The sequence below is a fragment of the Cygnus atratus genome, chromosome Z, assembly GCF_013377495.2.
Source record: "Cygnus atratus isolate AKBS03 ecotype Queensland, Australia chromosome Z, CAtr_DNAZoo_HiC_assembly, whole genome shotgun sequence".
NCBI lineage: Eukaryota > Metazoa > Chordata > Aves > Anseriformes > Anatidae > Cygnus > Cygnus atratus.
In genome coordinates, this window is record NC_066396.1 from 40,285,414 (window position 1) to 40,305,012 (window position 19,599).

A 19,599-nucleotide genomic window follows, 5' to 3' on the forward strand; every position below is an offset into this window, starting at 1 on the left:
TTTTCTCTGGAATCTCTTACACTTTCACAACCTAATTTTCAAATGTTTTTCTGCTTTCAGTTGGACTACTACAGCTGAGTTAAAACCAGACATTTTATGTTACAGATGTGCTCACAAGAATGGTACATTTCTAGGGAATCAGAAGATATTTATCTTTTGATAAATATGTTTCATATTCTTTGATTTGAATTTCTACTGAAGTACAGCTACTGCTACAGGCAAAATATTCAAAGAATATCCGTCGTTTAGGCATTACAAGTAAACAGCATGAGAATCTGTCTGACAATCTCTAACTTTAAAAATGACGTGCCATTAACATAAAGTCAATAGTCCATATCATTCTTATTGGGATATTTGATCTGGGAAGCAAGAGCCTGTTTACTACCGAATAAATAGTCACCAGACTTCTCAGAGAAGTAAGAGAAAAGCTGTTTTGGAGTAAGTCACATTTTCCTAGAACCCTTCTGTGTTACCCAAACAGATTAAAAGATTCCTTGCCAGATGTGCATGTTCTATGCTCAGGCAAAGTTCATATTTTCAAAAACCCTTAATTAATACTTATTCAGTCAAAAATTAATAGGCAATACAGACATCTTTCAAATCTGGTGGCTTTAGATAGCAGGTTTAGTCAACAGAGGGCATGGCTTCTGTTACAATGTACCTCAACATATGTCTCTGGTGGTGTTCTTCAGACAGTTTTTCCCCATCAGTGTGAGAATGAGCAAGATATGGATGAAGTTTGTTTTCTGCAGACATAGCTGCCTGTTTCCTGACAGATTTTGTGAGCATGTTATGCTGACTAACTCAATGCCTTGCAGAGGAATTTCTGGCTGTGCATAAGCTGAGAGAGCACCAGGTCTCAACAGCTCTCAGGAGGAAATCTAGTAATGAAGGATGGACTATAGAAACTTAAATCAAGCAGCTATCTCCTTCTTCTTTTCCCATGGACTACTTCACATAATCCCCAAATTCTGGTTTACAAAATTCCTTGCCTTTCATACAGATGCAATTGACGCCGTGGATGATATGGCCAAAAGTATTAGAAAAAGAAAACATTTTTTTTTCCCCTTTCAGTGAATGCTCCTTGTTGAAGAAGTAAATTAAGCTACTTTAGAAAGCTCCATTCTAATCAGGTATGACTTAGTTGACTGATTAAAAAAAAAAGAAAAAAAAAAAGATCTTTCACTCGGAACTGAGGTCAAAGTAAAATAAGCTTTTTGTGTCATAAATGACTTCTTTTATGTTAACACACAGACCAGTCATTTAAGGATCAGCTGCACTGGGAATCAAGTTACTGCATATTTGCTTTGATAACTCAGGTCTACATAGCTGTTCAGAAGTAGCTAAAACAAAACCTATTTCTCAAAGATGTTTCAGAGCAAGATGCCAAATTCTTGGTTGGGAGTGGTGGGGGGACACAACAGAGACTGGAGGCTGAAATCCTTTCCTTGCTTTTTCTTGAACCTGGCATTCCGGTATTTCAGTAAATCTTTAAATACTTCTTAGTATCCTCTCCAGTCAGTATTTCTCAGAATAAAAGTTATCCTCCCTGACTTTTCTAGATATAGCAGCATTCTGCTCTTTTGGAAAGAGCAGCTCTGAATATTCACAGCAATATGTCATAATCCCTACGGGCTGTGCTGCCTCACCCTTGTGTCATACGTGATATATCACTAGTTTCCCAAGATGTGCTGCAGCTATTACATATCAAGAAGTCAAATTCTTTAGTCTAAAACAAATAAGCTCTCCAATGTATTGCTCTGAATGAAAACCTGCAACCTGCAAGAGAGAGAAACGTTAATCCAACCTTTCTAAACTGAATCCCTCCACTCCAATCCACCACAACCCAGTCAGACTTTCAATGTTACACATTTTCCAGATTTCTGGGCTCACCAATACAAAAGTTTTAATCTGACATGGAGCCTACTACTGCAAAACACTTTTCCTAATCAAGTAAATTATGTTTGTTCCATGCTGCTCCCTCTATACAAAGCAATACTTTTACATTTTTGTAAGATATTGAAGGCTTTTATGAAGTTTCCAAAGCAGGATTAGTGAAAGGAATGACAGAGATGAAATCACCTTAACTCATATTACTACATGCTTGTTTTTGAAACTAAATGGGAGGAGGGGAGATGAAGTATAGTGAAAAGGTTATTCAGAGACCAGACATCTGGCTTTTTTCATCTTCTCAAATTCCACATGTTGCACAGGTACACCCTGCTCTCGGTTGAAATAAAAGTCTTGCTTATAGACCATTGTCTCACTAATTTGCAGCAGAAAATTGAGCTATTTGGAGGAAGAATGTACAAACTGTGAAATTTTAGGGGCAAGAACAAGGTTAGGGAACTCCACCTCTTCCCCGATTTGCTTTTGCAGAGCATACCCAGCACAAAGCGATTCTCACTGGGCCCCCGGCCCCCACCCGGTAACTCCACTGGTACACAAACACCAGGACCACAAAAGAAGAAAGGAGAACTTGAGGGACTGGACATGACAATCAAGTATTTTCCATGAAAGGTATAAAAAAAAAAACCAACTTGGTTTTTATCCAGCAACGCCTGTCAACTGGCTCTCAGCAGGGCTCCCCTGGGAAGCACCCTCACGACTGAAGGTGTAAGCAGGGGTCAGCATCTTGCCAGGCCATGGCCAGAGCACACAGCGCCTTGTGCTAGCTGGTGTTAAAGGCAACCTGCTGCAGCATTTAGGCTGCTCCACCAGCAGGATGCCTAACCACTCCAGGACAGGCTGATAACTGATAACACGCTGTTCTTCTATGCTCGGAAAGAACAGGAAGCCTCTAATGTGGAGCCGACAGCAAATCTTTAAGCACTCCACAAACGGGAATTTATGTCAGAGATCTACTGAGAAAAAGTGTTTTCTTAATTGCTATATTCCTCTCCAGATTACAATTCTGTGCTACTGAACAGAGTACTCTTACATTTACATGCATCCAACGCATCTCAACAGATAGCTAGCTAACTTACAAGGGGTGTTTTGCTGTCATCCATCTTTGTAGCTACTCCAACACCCCCCTCACCACACATAAAATAACAGCAAAATCCATTCCATTACCACTAACAAACACGTGAAACATTATTTCCTTTTTAGAACAAAAACTGTTTTGCATTTATAACCAAATAAAACATCTTTCTTTCATATGTTATATACTGTGTTTTAAAATAACAGCAAGTACCTATTTTCTGAAAATATTTCTCTCACATGGCGTGCTCAGTTACAGAACTCAAAACTACAACAAAAAAGATAAAATACAGTCATTCTGTCCCCTGTTTTAAAAATAGTATGATTCTTCTGCTTATAGAAACAACTCCTTAAGCTCCATACAACTACAATGTGCTATTTTGGAGACTTTTATTGCTAATGGCTTAATAACAAATCCTAATGTAATTTGCATGTATTTGCATTTTGATAATTATCATCCATTGAGGATGGATAGAAATGTTCTGCAAGCAATGTTAGAGAACTTTTGGACATCTTTAACAGCTGTGCCTATAGTCAAAAGGAGATACCATAGGAAATAAAGTGTGATTATGTAACATTGCAAAACAAAAACTGATAAAATATGGGGTGTAGTCTGAGAAAAATTTGACAAAAATATACAGGAAGCAACAGAGAAAGATGCCATGAATATTAGTACCAAACAACCAGCTGGACTGTGCAGTAAGAGAAGAAGAAATCTATTAACAAACAGACCCATTAAAACCAACCTTCAAAATTACTCCCTAAAACTAGTTATTTGCTACAAATTTTCAGACAATAGACAAAAATTTCTGTAGTTGCCTCTTCACTGATAAAGGAGACTGCAGTGTGAATTTTTAGGCTTAGCAAAATTTATGATCCCTAAACTATAGTGGAGTATGCAGCAAATGAAAACGACACAGACTGCAGAATTCAGTCTGTATCAATCAGAGACTGCTTCAGCAACACCTACATACCAAGAAAAAGAACATATTGGAAGGAATCCACTCCAGAAAATCTGAGACCAGGAAAAAAAAAATATTACTTTTACTCACAGCTGTGTAAAATAATTATATTGTATACAGGTTACTTATAAAAAATAATTAATTTTATAACCTCCTGAGAGCTGCATTTAGCAACCATATGTTAGAATACTAAATTAACTATTTTTCTATTGCTATTTATTTGGTACCTCTTAAACACAAATTAGTTCAGGAAAAGCCTATAGCTTGAGTGCTTGAATTTATGCCTAGCACAAGACTTTATTCCTGCTTCTAGATGCAAAACAAAACCCCCAAAATTATCTGTGCTGTCTTATTTAAGCTAAAAGCTTTATTAATCAAGCATCTGTGCAAATGGCAGATAATCATTTTCATGCTCCCGCACAGTAGATAAACACATGCTAATATTCCCATTTTACAGAGAAACAAGTCATTCACTTTCTCAATAGCCACAGAATAAACCATTGCTAAAAATTAGTCAAGGTCATGATTCCCTAGTTTTTCATGCTTTGCTATTCAGATTTAAAGCTTCTTTTAACCGATTGTGCTGTCAGTTGGTCCTTTCCATATGCCATTTTTTTTGCTCCATTTTCAGCATCAACATTGGATAAAAAAAAGCTAGGCATGTCTGTAAGAAGTAACATGTTTGGCGCAGGAAAATGTTGTCTTCTAGACAAAAGATTTAGTTTGTTTTCATTTTTATATGTTAACTGGAACATGATAAAATTCTGAATTTGGGTCAATGCATATTTTTAATAGTTTTTTATAAAAATGTTTTCTAGCCTCCAAATAACTTTATTTTTTAGTGTCCGTTTATCTATCCATTTTGTTCCTTGCTCCTTGTCTTAGCTCAGTACCATAAGTCTCGATTTTTTTCAGGTAGCCACTCAGAATAGTAGTCTGTCCCATCTGCTCTTATCAATTTAAGCCTGTTAAAATATAAAAGCTGCTGTTCTTAAGCACACGCTGCTGCTTTCACTGCTGCGAGGCAACCACAGGCTGTCTGTTCTGAATCCTTGCCAGCTCCCTCCCTGTGCCACAGCACAAGAGAAGCAGGCAAAGCCAAGGATAGATGCAGGGAGCCACTGAAGGACAAATCTAAATAAATAGGTGAGTGATAACGCAATTCACTAGGCTATTTCAGCAACCTTACAAACATGCTCATAGATCAGGAAGGCTTATGAAAGGAATCCTTGGCTCCAGGTTTCTTTGATTATCTGTGACTTCCAGCCACACGAAATAAAAAAGCATCTCCATGCAGAATGAGGAAAAATGAGGATTTATTTAAATTCCAGACCTGGATGTCCTGTTGACATGGGGTCTTAGGAATGGAAGCCAGGCTGGCAATACCTTCAGGTAATCCCAGAGCCTCCAGAATTCCTTTCCTAGGTGTTTGTGTTCAGCAGGTCATAGGATGCCATAGGAAAGACAGTGCAACCCAGAGAACAACTATTCGGTACCTTATGTTGTACTTTATGCATGCCTAAGCATTATTTACCATGCACTGTTCAAACAGTGCTCTAAATGATCAGTCCTTTCGAGGGCTTTTCAGAGGTGCTAATCACCTGAGCGTTAGGCATTTCCAAACATTATTTAACTTTACTCTGGACAGCAGATTTATGAGTTAGGGGCAAGGAATTATTCATTATTACAGAAGTGAAACACAGAAAATAACTTTGAAAGTGTCATTTATTGGCAGCTCCTAAAATATGATGCCTAATAAACTTGTTTTTTTCTTTTTTTTTTTTTTTCTGACTATGGAGTATTTTATAACATCTCCTATATGCCAGTACACATCTTCAAGACTAGCTGTCCCTGAAAAAGATTGGCACAGTTGGGGCCCAGTGGCTTCACTTTGGCATCCTCAGAAAGAATAAATCAGACAGGTGTCAGAAAAGAAGGACATGAGCAGTTCAAGCACCTGGTGACTAATGATCTACCCTGCACCACCTAAGAACCCAGTAGCACAGGCAGAAAGAGAAAACAATTCTTGTGGGCAGTGTTAGCTGCCTGTACCCATGAAATAGCACCATCTCCAATTATGCCTTTTACTGTGCACTGCAGAAGCCTGCTGGGCATTTCCTAATTTCACCCTTTTAACCATATTCTCTTAACACAGTATTTTGTTTGCAAAAGCATGTAAAGTAAATAGAGAATAACAAATATCGAGGTGGAAATAATGCCACTTGATATCTACCTGCTCTGCTTTGGTATTGGACTCACATATCGCCATATGGTCTTGTGCTTGGACCAGCATCTCTCCTCTGTCACGTGCTCAGCTTAACCGAGACAGCAGAAAATTACTGGAATCAACAACACAAAGTTGGACAGCCTGTGTGATGGGTGCTCCTCCATTGATTCTGGAAGATCAGAAGGTCTGGCAAGGAGCTACATGGGTTCAGAGTAACATTAGCATTTAGCAGGCTTGTTTAAACTTCTCTCTCTCCTCTGCATTTAATACGTGTTGTTAATATTCCACAAATAACATCTAAATGATCTGTTAATCAACAACTACCATTGAACAAATGCTACAAATACACTGTAAGAAGGTAATACCAGCAGAGAAAGGAGGAGTCAAGGATCTTTTACATCAGATATGTTGTTTGAAAATTACATATATATTTTTAAATTATCAAAACATTAGTCCTAGTTGCATATTTAGGATCTGTTTCCCAACACCCACTTACATTGAATAATTAATTATTCCTTCGTAAAACTCCATTTTAGGTTATTTATTCCTCACTCTAAAACCAGCTTTCCTTCCAGCATGTGCAGTTCACAGGGACCATTTTCCTGCCAAATCGTGCTGTCTAAAGAACTCCTCAGAATACCTGCAGTTCCAACTAATGCAGTTGGCACATGAACAGCACTTAAAAAAGCAGCATGCATTCTATACCCAGTGCAGCCATCTGCACTTCCAGGACGTATGCTAATTGTTTGAGAGTAGGTAACAGGGTGGATGTTGCAGGATCAGAAGAAGAAAATCTTTAGGAAGTAGTACATTTTACGCCCTACTGAGATTCTTCAGTGGAGTTTTGAGAAGTCCCCTCCAACCATTACTACAGTCTACAACTTATTAAACACGTGTACTCTCAGAGGAAGACATGTTGGTATGCCTCTGACTTCTCTTAACCATTAGCAATAACCATTAGTTCTGCAACTGAACTAACTTGTCAACTTAGTGGCTATTTCCTCTTTTCTACTTTGCTTTTCTGTAATATTGTCAACTTTTGCATTGCTCAATGGACTTGTTTCCCTGAATGTATGAATGCCAACACGTACAATGATGATTATACTATTTACCAAATACAAATATCCAGAATCAAGTGTTTGAATGAATGATCCTATGACAGATGAATCCTGTCTTGCTCACATGATAAAACATGTTTAGGGACAATTTTCAGAGCTGCTAACTGTAAGAACGCACTTAACATTAATATATACAGATTCACAGCACTTTTATCGGTCTGTTTATTAAAACATTAGGATTTTGCTAGCATTCCCTCGATTTCAAGCCTAGCCTTTGCACAATTTATAATATACTGATAGATATGAAAAGATACAACAACATTTTTACAAGGTATGATTTCTATCTTTTCCTCTCTTTGTAATGCTTTTTTCCTGGTCCTATTTATTTCTTCATTCCTTTTCCTTCTATTTGCCACCCAACCAACTTCTATTCTTTTAGTACCTTAAATCTTGTTAATTTGTTAATCTATTCTTTTCTTCTCATTTCTATGTCACTGTACCCCCAAATTTCCATTTTTTTCCTTCTTAATATAACCATGAGTTCATAATTTATGATGAATATTTTTATAATTTATAATCATCTTATCTACCAAAGACTAAAAATAACTATTCTACAAATACCTATGGAAACTAACTGCTACCTTTTCCCTATCTTGGCCATAACTGATCTATAGAAAAGGCTCTAAAAAGATGGTTTTGTTAAATCTCATTCTCTCTGAGTTGTCACGGGCATAGCAGATAACAGGGGAATGTAACAACACAGAATATTGAGCAGAAATTTTAACTGGGAAGACTAAAATGGAAACATCCTAACAGGTGTAAATTGGTGACTAAAATGATACCATCCCTAGTAGCTTATTTATGGCCTGGGAAAAACAGAGGAAAAGCCCAGCCATGAGCCAGAAGAGACACCTAATCATGGCACGTAAGCTATGCTGAAGCAGTAAAACCAGCACCAAAGGCAGCAGCCTTGCAGACTACTTGCACTGGCAGGAGGTGCTTACAGCAGGGACAGTGGTCAGGCCCTGCAGCAGGCAGGTCCAAAAAAGCTTGTGCTAAGGGGTGTGAGGGAAGCAGAAAGCCACCAGTTATCTTCAGAAGTAAATATTTGCTTCTGCTGAGTTGCAAGGGTCCCAGAAGCAGCAGAAAGTTAAAAACCAACCTAACTGTGGGAGAGACAAGGTTGTCAGACAGAGCAAAAATGCAGTGAGCGTGCAAAAAGAAATGCCAGACTGAAGAAGTAATGCAAAGGAATGAGGTGAGAAAATGCAGCTCCCCGTTTTCCCCACAAGGCACTCCTCATACATTTTAGCCTTGCAGACACAAGGGCAAGGTTAGCTACATGGTCTGGTACTTAAGACAATCTGGAAAAGGTGTACCCTGCTGGGTAGCTGTCCATCACATCCAGCTCTTCAGAGTTTGCTGCCAGTATTTTCTGCTAAGGAGGGTGATCTTGTTCTTCTAGGACAGTATCAGCTTTCACCTGGCAGCAGGAAATAAGCCTTCTGCTGTCCAGTTTTCACAGCTGCAGTGGCTATAGAGTCTACATTAAATGCTAAGTATTGATTAGAAATAACTAAGTTAATTCATAAATTTCCATAGCTGCTAAACCACTTCTTTCAATATCCAAAAGAAAAAAAAAAAGCAGGTAAACTAAGAAAACTGTTGAGCAATTGGTCTTTTACACCCATTCTCCTTCTCTACCTCAGTCTTGTATTCTGCTCCTGTAGCACCATGTTTTCCTCAGTATTTGTACAGGGCCTGATAGGAAGCGTCTCTGATATTGAGGACACTACAGTGATACAAATAGCTTACAAGTGCTGACAGAATCATATTCTCGTGTATACATTATTTCTTCATAAGTCTGTGCACTACATATTTTATCTGAATGATAAGACTGTACTTTAACATCGTTTTTTCCCCTCTAACTCTTTCTATACGTGCAACGTAACTATTAGATAACACTGTTTTCTTCCTACTGCTGAATATTATGGGAATGTCACAAAGAAAAAAAAAAAAAGACTGCTTGTAGTAGGATCTAAGTTTTTTAAGCAGTGAATATATGCCAATGCTAGGCTTGTCTCTAATTACACGAACTTTCTACAGCAATGTCCAGGTTTACACAGGGACAAATAGTGGACAGACTCATTAAAGACAGGAATAAAGAGGCTATTTTAGACCCCAGCATACCCCTGTCCCCCGAGAGAGAATAGGTGGGGGAACACAGCAGCCCTGCAGAAGTATCTTGGCAGCGTAAGAATTTGTGTGTCATTTCCTCCCGCTCCCTGCAGCTGCCTTAATGCCTCCTGACAGTGCTGCTGGAGCTGTGTGCATTCTCCCTTTCTGAACATAGCTCTGCTTCCCAAGCATACTAATAAAGATAAGACCAGAGATGACATCTCTGCCTGCCCCTTATTCACTTACAGTGCTAAATGCACCTACTAACCCTGCATGTATTTGCTTGCATGTTGGTCTAAGTAGTGATATTTGGACATTCTGAAAATTTTCTGTGCCACCTGTACATCACTATCATTTGTCTGTTTATCACACTTAAAACTGAAAGATATTGTCATTCCTTCATCACGAACGGAAATACAAATGACTGAATGGAGGCAAATCAAGCTCCTTTTTTAGATTTAAACAAAAACTGTGCCTGTACAAAACAACTTCTGCAGTATTTTTTCAGTCCTCTTAACACTGAGATTATCGCTGCATCCTTGGTCACGTAGCCTTCCAAGATTACAGTCTCTGCTCTTGCAACAATATAAAAGGCTATTGCAAATAAATTCAAAAACCATACGCTTCAGTTGATAGCAAGAAAATTAAAACAATACCATTGTCAAGTAGTCCACAATAAGAGCTATCACAAGCAATTGCTATGCTAGTAATTAAACAGCCTAGAAAGCAAGTTATCCAGTGACAAAGTCCAACATTCATTTTTGCCCACCATATCCTCAGAGCCAGGCAAACAAGCTGAAAATAATCTAAAGTGCTAGGTGACTGTACAGTGAAGTTTTGTTCCCTAATTACAAATACCGTGTCTGCACTCAGACAAAAGAAATCCCGCTGAACCGACGCAAGCTTCTCTCAGAAAGAGCTGCAACAGAATTAAAATACAGCTGCCTGATTTTCAGTAATGAGGTCCAGGGTGTTTTGCATCCTGCTAACAAACATTTCCCCTTTTTCTGTCTGAAGTAACTGCAACAATAGAGCCGCTAATCGGAAAACCTGCGTATCAGCCTCTCGGTGTAAAGAGACGCTTACCTTCTAAAGACTTGAAGAGGCCTTTCTACTGGGGAAACAGTGAAGATGCTTTATTGCTGCACTTCAGCATCCCTCTTTCTGTAGCAGTTTACTAGGAATACAGATCTTCCACCATTTTCTTGTCATGTGACTAGTGGTACTGCTAAATACGGGTGATCACCTGCCTTCAGATAGCCTGCTGTATGAACCAGCAGCTACGGGGCTTGGGTTAAGGGAACGCTGAGATGAGCACAGAACAGTGCTTTAGCCGTGAAATTTTTATTTTTATTTATTTTTTTTTTATGTTCCCTGCGGAGCTTTGTCACAGCATCTCCAAACTTTTACACAGCGAGTCAGCTGGTTGCAGTGAAAAGCTCCCCACTGTTTCATTTCAGAGCCTGAGGAAAGCCTGCGATGAGAGATTGCGTGACAAAAGTTCTTATGGATTCAGCCCATCTCAGCCCTCATTTCTGTTTGCATCGATGGCTATAGAGCACATGCATATTCAAACATGCTTTACATAATTTGTTTGGTTTGCAACTCAGCTATGGGAATGCATATGCAAATCTTCTTTTTCTTTTTAAACACAATTCACAAAGCAGGGTGAATACTGGGAAGACAAAGCTGTATCAGCACCAAGAAGCAATGCTTGTAGCCTGTGATCATGACTGTGTTTCTTAGGGGTCTGCTTGAAGGAAGGACATTTGTTCCCATGCAGTGCAGTCCCACAGCCTCCTTTTATAAAAACCTGCTGGGGGTATGGCCTTTAGAAATGCCAGTTGTTTTTTCTGAATGGAAAACAGCTTTCAATCCGGTTCCCTTACTGCTCAGTGGGGGTAAATTAGAAAGGCAAGAGGCCCTAGACTGCTTAACCTTCAGCTAGTTTGTCCCTTCACACTATGAAACCCCTCCGTGAAGATGACCTAAATGAGAATTGGAGATGTTTCCACCTCATATTTCTAGGCCATAAGCAATCAAACACAAGCAAAAACCTAACCATATTTTCTTTTGTCAGTACAGCTCCATGCACACCTACAGCACAGCATAAACAAAAATTCAGTAGTTCCTATCTTGATCGTCATGGTATTAGTAATCCTACAGAAAAACTTCTCCTAGTCTACTGCAGATGTCCTGGTAAATCAGTCCCCAGTCACTATTTTAAAGAACAACAGATGAACACCAAGCATTTAAAGAAACACAGAAATCATCACCAAAATGAAAATATACTTTCTAAAGACGACACTGCTGCAAAAATGTGATCTTTCATACTACTGCCACCTAACTACTAAACATTCCTAAAGATGGGGATACTTTTAAGCGCTTTTTCAAGTGGACAATTTTTAATTCATTTGAGATCATAAGTGCAGACACCAGGAAGCTGTATACAGGAAGTATAGCTATAAAGTATTTCTGTACAATAGAAATCATTAGCTGAATGACTGCTACGAAACTGGCAATATGGTAGAAGCTGCAGCCTTCATCCTGTGTGCTCAGAATGACACAGATCATCTTTGAGATTTTAGGAGTCTTTGCTGAGGCCCATAAAATTCACTGGGGCTCACTGTAAAAGTCAGGTCTTGCATCAACAGGGTTAAGTTTGAAAGCTCACTAATGCTTCAAGCTGAAATCTTGTCACTGATCACAAAGGTTGGAATAAATTATATAGTGACTTAAATCAGAAAAATGTAGGGCTTTGAATAGCAGGGTAGTTTTTGATGTGGCCACTAAACCATACAAACATAGTCCAGGTCTTTTTGGCTTAAGAAAGCATATCTGTCAGCCCAGTCTCGCAATTTAAGTAAAATCTCACGATCTCAAGTGAGTAGTAGTAAATACCTTTTTCTTCCTTTTTAAATTGTTTGACTATCACTACAGTGCTGTCCTCTTAAAAGGTTAAAAGATTTATAAACTACTTGGTATTTGGCATGTAAATATTAATGCTGTTTTTACAAAAATGGGATCATCACCATATTGGCTTCTGCTATTGTTTAACAGCTGGCTCTGCAATGGAAAACTGGGTTTTTAGTTTTAATTAATTTTCAACCTCCAGATGGTGATGGAAAATACTGTATCACCCCAAAATTGATAACAAAAAAGATGGTTGTCATGGCTTCATAGGCCAAATCAAGTATAGGGAAAGAAATGGTGTTATGAAAACACATGCACGAACAGCATATATTATTACGTTCATCAATTAAAATAAGAACTTAGTAGTGAGATTTGCTGGCACAAAAATAGATTGTTAGAAAAAAAAAATATTTTAGTTAATTTAATACCTATACTGTCAGAAAGTTCTCTGCTCTGAATCTGTCCCAGTGATTCTTTCATTTTCACAAGCAACATCCTTACAAAGTATAACGTATGCCATATAACTTCTAGTATGCAATGTATATTACTACACCAATTATATTAGCACAATATATAACAGTGTAAAATACATCAGTTGTATAGCTTCTCATCTTTAGATGGGAACGGTCAACTTGGATGACAATTGAAATCTCAAGTTCTGAGCCAGCAATCCTAACGAGTTCTTGCTCATGTCAATCAAAACTTTTGTTTAGTTTCATATCTATTTTTTACTTTTGTTACAAGGCATTAATTCTCATTTACATGGACTTGACTACAAGCAACCTTCTCAGTTGTTGCTTCTTTCCTTGCACGTTTATTTTTAACCTTTAAAGCATGCTCCTCGTGTTTAGTGAATTGTCACACATTGTACTGCCAAGTGGGAGACCTGAGTTCAACTCCTATTTCAAGTCCATCATCGTAGAGGTCATCAGGAGATGGAAGCACCACTGAAGCCGCATGTCTGGTCCCCAGAGTGCCTGGAATTGCTTTCCAGTGTATTTGGCCAATTAATAAACAATGACAGGAGTGAAAGACGACAGGCCCACTGGCATGCAGGGAAAAAAAGGAAGCAGGCATCCAAAGGGAAGTAAAGGTTACTTTGCAGAATGTGGCCCAGATTTTCAATTGTTTAGGCTTCTGAAATATAGCAGTTGCCCATTAAAACAGGAAGCAAACTAGGGCTTACTTACAGTACTGGGCACAGCAATGGTTACAGTGAGCTAATTTGGACATAGGCACTGGAAGAAGTAACTTTTCCAAAAATTCGCTGTGCAAGTGAGCAGAAAAGAGTGATTCCTGCTTATTTGTGAACATCAGGAGGAGAATATTTTTTGTTGTTGTTGTTAGTAGATTAAATAAATCTTGGCAGTTGTTTAAGGAAATTCTTTATTTTTTTGCCACTCAGTTTTGCCACCAATTTTCGACAGTCTCCCCCAAACCTTCCAAACTTCAATGCCCTTATCTCTATTGCTCTCACTGTCTCCTCAAGTCAATACATCACTTCACAGTACTTCCCTCAGCTCTTTCGATCTTTTCCTACTAAGGAAAGAATCAGAATCCTTCCCTATAGCAAAGACAAGAGAGGGAATGATCTGGTATACACAATCACACGATGTGAGAAGTGTGCAGATATGCAAAAGCTAGCATGGCATTCTCCCTCTGGCTCTCCACTACTGCGTCAGCACCTAGCTTCACACAGTTATGTAAGACAGGCTAGTCTTCTATCAGGGAGAAAATTACCTTCAGTCCTCATAAATTTTATTCTTGGCTCACCTCCAGTAGCAGCAGCAGTGAAGTATGTTATCCTGCATACCCAACATTTGTATAATGCTGCATGAATTCTTCCTTTCTAAATTTAGTCACTCTTGGCTGCTCACATATGGAAAGCCATAAAGAAAAGCTGTTTTCTTTCTAGAAAGATTGACATTAATAATGTGTTATCAAATCTTTTTGTACTTTTTCATGAGGCCAAATAACCCCCTGCTGTTTATTATTTCTGGTGAGACAGATTTATATCCTCTCTTCAGTGCTCTAACACTAGCAAGCGTCCTCATACTTCTCTTCTCTTCCTGCTGCCTTTTTTTTTTTTTTCCAGCAGAGAAACAGAACAGGAGGGAAGAGCTTTACCACCATGTCACAGACTTTCTTAAAACTCACTTGGACACCCTGGAGATCTGTTATAGTTGACAATGGAATGAAAGGGGCAGTGATCAGTAGACACCAAGTCTTTAATACCCTTCTTCATTCTCCTTGTTTACACTTACTGCTTCAAAACTATAATTCACTCTTCATAACAGTCAATTTTCATAGCCAAAATGACAGACACTTTCTGGATGAGTGAAAAAAAAAAACAAAACACATAGCAAACTGCATCCTTCAATGACCCTTATTCCACTATTCAAGCAACTTACTTCAGTTCAAGCACCTACTTCAGTTCAGCAAGCAAGAACTTCAGTTTTACCTAAACTGTGACTTGTGAATAAATTGTAGATTCAAAAAGGGGCTTAGAAGACAGTTTTTGAGTAAATGAACTCTGTAACTCCATAAACTTTGGACTACCAATTCAGTTATCAGTTGGTTGGGATGCCCCCGTCATCTGTTTCAGTACAAATAACAAGTTCATTTTTTCTTCAGAGATACTGTGTTTGTGCCATATTTAAGGATGTGAAGGTGAAGTACATGCCTAAAAATAAGGTACCTACTTTCTATACAACCCCCAAGGGGTATGAAACAACAACCAGCAGGCCATAAGGAAAGTTTCCCTGGGGGAAGCACAGGATGCACTACAGAAGGATCTTGATTGTGATTGAAATGACAGAAAGTCACTTCTAGGAGTACTGTCACAGAGAAGGGTGTTACAGGTTCTGGTCCCTGAGTTCAAACGTAATTGCATAAAGCAAAACTATTTAACAAAAAAAAAAATGAACAGAGAATGTAGTCTGTGCTCAGGGCACAGCTATACAGCCGGACCTTCAGATAAAGGATCCTAAATTTTCTGATCCAAAGCAGGCTTAATTAAGCATAAGCTTAGAAATTTTCAGTCAAAGCATGAGTCACATTTAGTGAAGCATCAAAGGAACTGCTGGGTCAAAATTATGGCCTTTCAGAAGTACAAGAAGTTAGGCAGAAGGACATGTCTCTAACTCTCAGACTTCGGTTCAGTTCTACCAAAAGCCTGCTTCAGAGATGTAGATCTTCGGCAGAATCAGAACCTGATAATGAGCACCATCAGGTTGTCCAGAAACTCTATGGCGATACAAAGAGAAAAGGAGAGTTTCTTCTCTCACATGACAACACTAGTGACACAACCTCCCATAGGGCTGACAGTTCTACTGTATCACATTGTTTTAAGCTTTGCTGGCCAAGAAGGTCAATTAATTTCAGACTTCCAAGCTGCACCACTGAGGTGTACTTACTTTAAGAAGGAACTTGTGTTTCTAAAAATGTCTCCAAAATGCATTAGTGTCTCTAATTACAAGCTTCTACATCAGTTGCGGTTTCTTCAGTTGTTTATGTAAGAGGTTTAATAAAATTGGCATATAATCCAGAAATAATTATTTCCATGTTTTTAATATGCTACTACAATATTTCTTTGTGTGTCTTCTTTGGTTTCAAAAGGATCAAAGCCTCTATGGCCATGCTATGGGCATCTGTAGGAACATCTGCATGTGTCTCTGCCACTAGCTAAAAAGTTATTATCCAACCACCCAAACATATCAGTTTATTATAAGCTTATTGAACACCAGCTACAAATCACAGGGGAACCTGAGGGGAAAACTGCACCATAAAGCAATCTCTATTAGGTATGAAGTCCTCCCAGGAGAGGAATATTTTGAATAATATTAATGGTGCAGAATACTTCCATTAGAGTTTCTACCTTACCAACTCAAAACATCTAACAACAAAGCACAAACCCAAAGTAAAGTAGATTTTAATGGTTCTGTGCTTCCATAATTGTTTGTTAATGCAGATGCTGAATGACTTCTTTGCTTTTCTTTACTTCTCTGGGCTTCAACTTAATTACCATTAAGGACAGAAATAGCCACTGAAAATACATTTGGTACATACAACGGTCACCGTTGATTCAGATAACAAAAAATCCCACAATGGAAGTTTCCCCAGGCTTTCTAGACCAAGGATTGCTGTGTTCTTTCCTTGTGCGATGCATCATATCCCACCAGGCATTTAGCTGAAAACACACTTAATAGTCATTACTATGGTCCAGTATTTTTTTTACTTTAATTCAGGAATCAGTCTAAGGGAATATACTAAGCACTAATAATAATGAATGTTCTGCATCTGAAACGTCAATGCAAACTACTATTGTAGTAAAAGACTCAAGTTTTTACTCTGGAGATAAACAGAAATTCCTAAGCAACAGCAGAGCACTTCTCAAAGTGGATCCAGCGACTCATAGCAAAAGGATGTAAAAAAAAAAAAAATAATTTATAAATCCATGGCCATAGGGGTGTTTTTTGTAGTGCCAGTGTAAGTTTGAAAATCAGGGTCTTTTTTGAAGTATCTCACAAGGAATCTTAATGCTTTAAAGTTTTCTCAACTCCATTGTGTTAATTTGTAAAAATCATTTAAAAGCAGGCACCTGGACCAGTTTGCTTTTCCACCTGTGGAATGTTACCATCACTGGCATGTAAGCATGGCAACTCAAACCCTGGGACGCTGCCTGCATGTAATTAGTCAGTGTGACTTAAGCAGGGTCAGCATCTGGCTGTGTTTAGGTAATTTATTTATTTATTTATTTATTTATTTTAAATGGGAGACAAAGGATTTGACAGCTGATTTGTTCATGTGAGATTTGCAAGCCTGCAGTTAGCCAGCATATCTAAACAACCCCTCCTATTTCCTGTCCCATTCAGTATTTATTGTGAGCAGAGGTAATAAGAATTTTTTGATTTAAAGATTTTCACTAGAAATTATCTGTCAAAAAAACAACAGTTTTATTCATTGAATGAGTTGCTTTTGATAAACTCCCAGAGAAAGCCTGCAAAGCTAATGGAGAGGAAGGCTTCCAGAATGTGGGCTATTCCTAACAAGCAGACCATTCCAAAGTCAATGAATGTTAGTTTTCCTAGGTAACATAAATCCCAAGCCACTTTTCCATACACTAACGTGGATTCCAAACAACTGCTTGGGGATTTTGGTTCTTTTGCTTTTTCCAAATTTCTCTATTTGTAGAAAATTTCAAATTTTTAAATTTTCCTTCCAGAATAGAAGTTAGAAATTTGGTGGATGGGGTGGAACGGAAACGTTGTGCCAACTAGTTTATTTTTGATAGTTCCGCGGTCAAGCACTCAGCATTTAGTTTACTTTAGACATTACAGAACTGGGTGGCAGTCATATCCTGCTGACACTTCTGAAGACTTGCCTTTTTCTTGAGGGCAGCAAATGCTAACCTGCATCAACAGAAGTTGTCACTGCTCCACAGAAACCGAGCCCCTCTTGTCACATATTCTCCTCAGTACTGTCTGCCTAGAAACTGAGGCAATTTCAGCCAGAGACAGAGCTGGGGAGTAAAGTATATAACCCAGAATACTTTCTGTCAAAACAACCTAAAGTCCTATACAGGTGCTTAAGTTTAAGCCTGCAAGTAATGTTCTTATATTTCAGGGTTTCTGAAAATGGAGGTTATGTTTAGAATTAAGCCAGAGAGTACTGTGTATTAAAAACAGCTCAGCTTTAACAGCGTCTGATCTTGCGCTAACAACATGCTCTTTGAAAAATGTGCGAAAATGTTTAGAGAGGAGGTATTTTAACAAGTCTGAGGGAAGATAAGCCACAGCCATTGAACTCTTCATTTTGGAAATGTTAATAGGGCTTGAACTGCTATTTCTGGGTTAGTAAAAAGCAGTGTTCTTCTATCAGAGACTATTGGTACATGTTGTTGTCAGGGTTGTACTGTCATAGACAGGTATGCAAACTTTAAGGGGAAAAAATGTACGGCTAAAATTGACGAATAGTTAGTGAAAGTACAAAAAAAATAAGGTCTAAAATAAATTGCAAGTCAATTAAAACCTGATAATAGCAGCTATAAAGGTGTTATGTAGTCTACATTGAAGCACTTATGAGAAACTTTTAAAAAAAATCAGTCTTACATTTCACAAGAAGAGCATGTTACCATGTTTCATACCACATATGTTCTTTTAGGTAAGTGCAGCTCAAAAGGAGAAACGCATATAAAGAAGTTACACCCCTCAGTTTTATTTGTACCAGGAAGTTTCTTTTGCTGTTCATGAGAATTTCACCATATAAACACCCCACCAGGTTCCTCTCTGTAAAACTGCAAGATGCCAAGGAGATCAAACTTCCACACTTGAATCTCTGTGGCTACCCTGTAAGTGTACAGTAGCTGTTACAACCTCCTGGCTGTAAAAGTTGAGGAGGCAACAACAGAAACACCAAAGCGCTACAGCACATGGAGTCCAGAGCCAGGGTCATCTCCTTCTCTGTCTGGTGACAGATTCTGCCTACACAGAGGCTGCATGTCCACTTGAAGGGAGGCACAAATATATTCAACCTATATCGTCTAAACTGCCAAGCCAGTCAGCACAGAAAGAAATGCTGCTCTGACCTCACTACAGCTTGAAAATAACTGCAAAGATGGTAATTCTTCATCATCCTTTTCTTTCTTCCATAAGCAGTATCTTTTTCAGACTCTAGGTATCTACCCCCTCCCATCTTCCTACCGAACATTTTTCCACAAGGCAGGAATAGTACCTCACTTCAGCGCCTCCACAGTCTCATCACTGGCATTGCATCTGGATGAGCAATACCAGCAGTAGCGGTCCTGGGGGTTCCCTGGCCACAGCTGTTTAAGACTTAAAGGCAGATTGTGAGTCTGTGGGACTTCATTAATGAAGATGGACTTATTTCTGCAAGGAAGTGGCGTTACTATCTTCCTGCATTACAAGAGAGTCCTAACTTGACTCATATTCGAGAGACCAAGAATCAAGACTCTGTTTTAACTCAGGGAGGAATATAGAGATACTTAAACCACATAAATAAAATTAGTACTTCAGACTTGAAAGTCCTGCCATCTATTTGTGATCTTATACACTTTAATAACATTGACAATGAGGAAACAGAAGACTTTTGAAAGGAAATGAGTAGTTTTTTCCTTACCCTGATTTTTGACTCAGTTTTCTTTCAGTGTTGAGAAACACTGTTTCTTCTTTAATTTCTTGCTCTGTTGCAATGTTATTTCCGAGACTCTGTTGAGAGTTTGCTTCTGATTGAGCATCACCACCAGCCACCTGCAACACAA

The 19,599-nt window shown here is 38.6% G+C and overlaps 1 protein-coding gene across 8 annotated transcripts in view; it reads right to left on the reverse strand.

Moving 5' to 3' along the window:
• The window catches only part of PRUNE2 (prune homolog 2 with BCH domain), a 139,153-nt gene that overhangs the window by 30,151 nt on the left and 89,403 nt on the right, over positions 1-19,599 (reverse strand). For all 8 annotated transcript variants that reach the window (XM_035558502.2, XM_035558499.2, XM_035558503.2 and 5 more), the window contains exon 10: positions 19,458-19,588. In XM_035558502.2, the coding sequence (XP_035414395.1) occupies positions 19,458-19,588 (131 nt within the window). The remainder of the gene's footprint in view (positions 1-19,457; positions 19,589-19,599) is intronic.